Here is a 1,096-nt window from a genome sequence, read left to right as displayed (position 1 = left end):
GGGGGGTGGCTAGACCCAGAGGGGGGAGGCGATGAGCTCATGGCCGACGAGCGCTGCCAGCCCCCTGACTCACCACCCCCATTACCGAATTTTTTCCACCTCACATCTGCCTGGTGCCGAGACGATGTGAGTGTGTGCATGAGTATGTGTGTGCGAGTGTGGGTGTCTGGTGCAGAGAGCATGTGAGTGTGTGCGTGTGTGTGTGTGAGTATGCAAGTGTAGGTGTGCGTGTGAGTGTGTGACCACATGAGCGAGTGTGCGGCGAGTGTGTATGAGTGAGTGTGTGTGCCCAAATGTGTGAATGTATAACTGTGTATGAGCGAGTGTGCATGTGGTTGTGAATGTGTATGTGTGTGCCAAGTGTGTATGCGTGTAACTGCACGAGTGTGCATGTGGTTGTGAGTGTGTACCCGAGTGTGATGAATGTATGAGCGAGTGTGCATGTGTGTGAGTGTAATTGTGTGTGTATGAGTGAATGAATGTGAGTGTGAGTGTGTGCAAGTGTACACATGCTTGTGCCCGGGGGTGTGGGGATCATTGTGTATGAGTGTGTGTGTGTGTGTGAATGTGTGAGTGATTGGGTGCCCAAGTGTGTGTGTGTAATTGTGTATGAGTGTGTGTGTGTGTATTTGTGTGAGTGTGCATGGGATTCTCACTCCCCGCACACCCGGAAAACTTAGACACAGAGGTCTCCCTGCCCCCCATTTCCTATCTATGAGTCCGGAGGGCCACCTAAGTTCAATCACCCCTCCCCTCAGATTCAAACTCAGGGGGTGAGGGGATGGGGAGGAGGGGACTCTCCCTTGATTTTCTCTCCTCCTCATCCAGGAAGTCCTTCCTGATGGCAGGCCACAGCCCTCTCCACACCCAGCCTCAGATGCACTCCGTCCAACCCCTGCCCAGGCTGGCCCCGAGAGCAGGCCAGTGGGGGGCTGCTGTCGGTGCTGTGCCCACCTCCCGCTGGCCCAGCCTGCTGCCTGCACCCCAGGTCTGGATAGCCAGAGTTGAGTTGCTGGTTGGTTTCAAGCCTGGCGTCTTCCCCGTGTGGGTGTTAGCAGTTTGCAGCCTGGACACCCTCCCTCCCTCCTCTCCAGCC

At 55.8% G+C, this 1,096-nt stretch overlaps 1 protein-coding gene across 1 annotated transcript in view; it reads left to right on the top strand.

Moving 5' to 3' along the window:
* The first annotated feature begins 39 nt into the window (after positions 1 to 39).
* The window catches only part of SSC5D (scavenger receptor cysteine rich family member with 5 domains), a 33,429-nt gene continuing 32,372 nt past the window's right edge, over positions 40 to 1,096 (top strand). The window contains exon 1 of the mRNA XM_045292379.1: positions 40 to 126. Coding sequence (XP_045148314.1) covers positions 40 to 126 — 87 coding nt within the window. The remainder of the gene's footprint in view (positions 127 to 1,096) is intronic.

This window comes from Echinops telfairi, unplaced genomic scaffold (assembly GCF_000313985.2).
Source record: "Echinops telfairi isolate 266 unplaced genomic scaffold, ASM31398v2 ScPeMD7_655;HRSCAF=1070, whole genome shotgun sequence".
In the NCBI taxonomy this organism is placed as follows: Eukaryota; Metazoa; Chordata; class Mammalia; order Afrosoricida; family Tenrecidae; genus Echinops; species Echinops telfairi.
The sequence above is the reverse complement of the archived record's forward strand: the minus strand, read 5'-3'. Positions and strand labels throughout refer to the sequence as shown.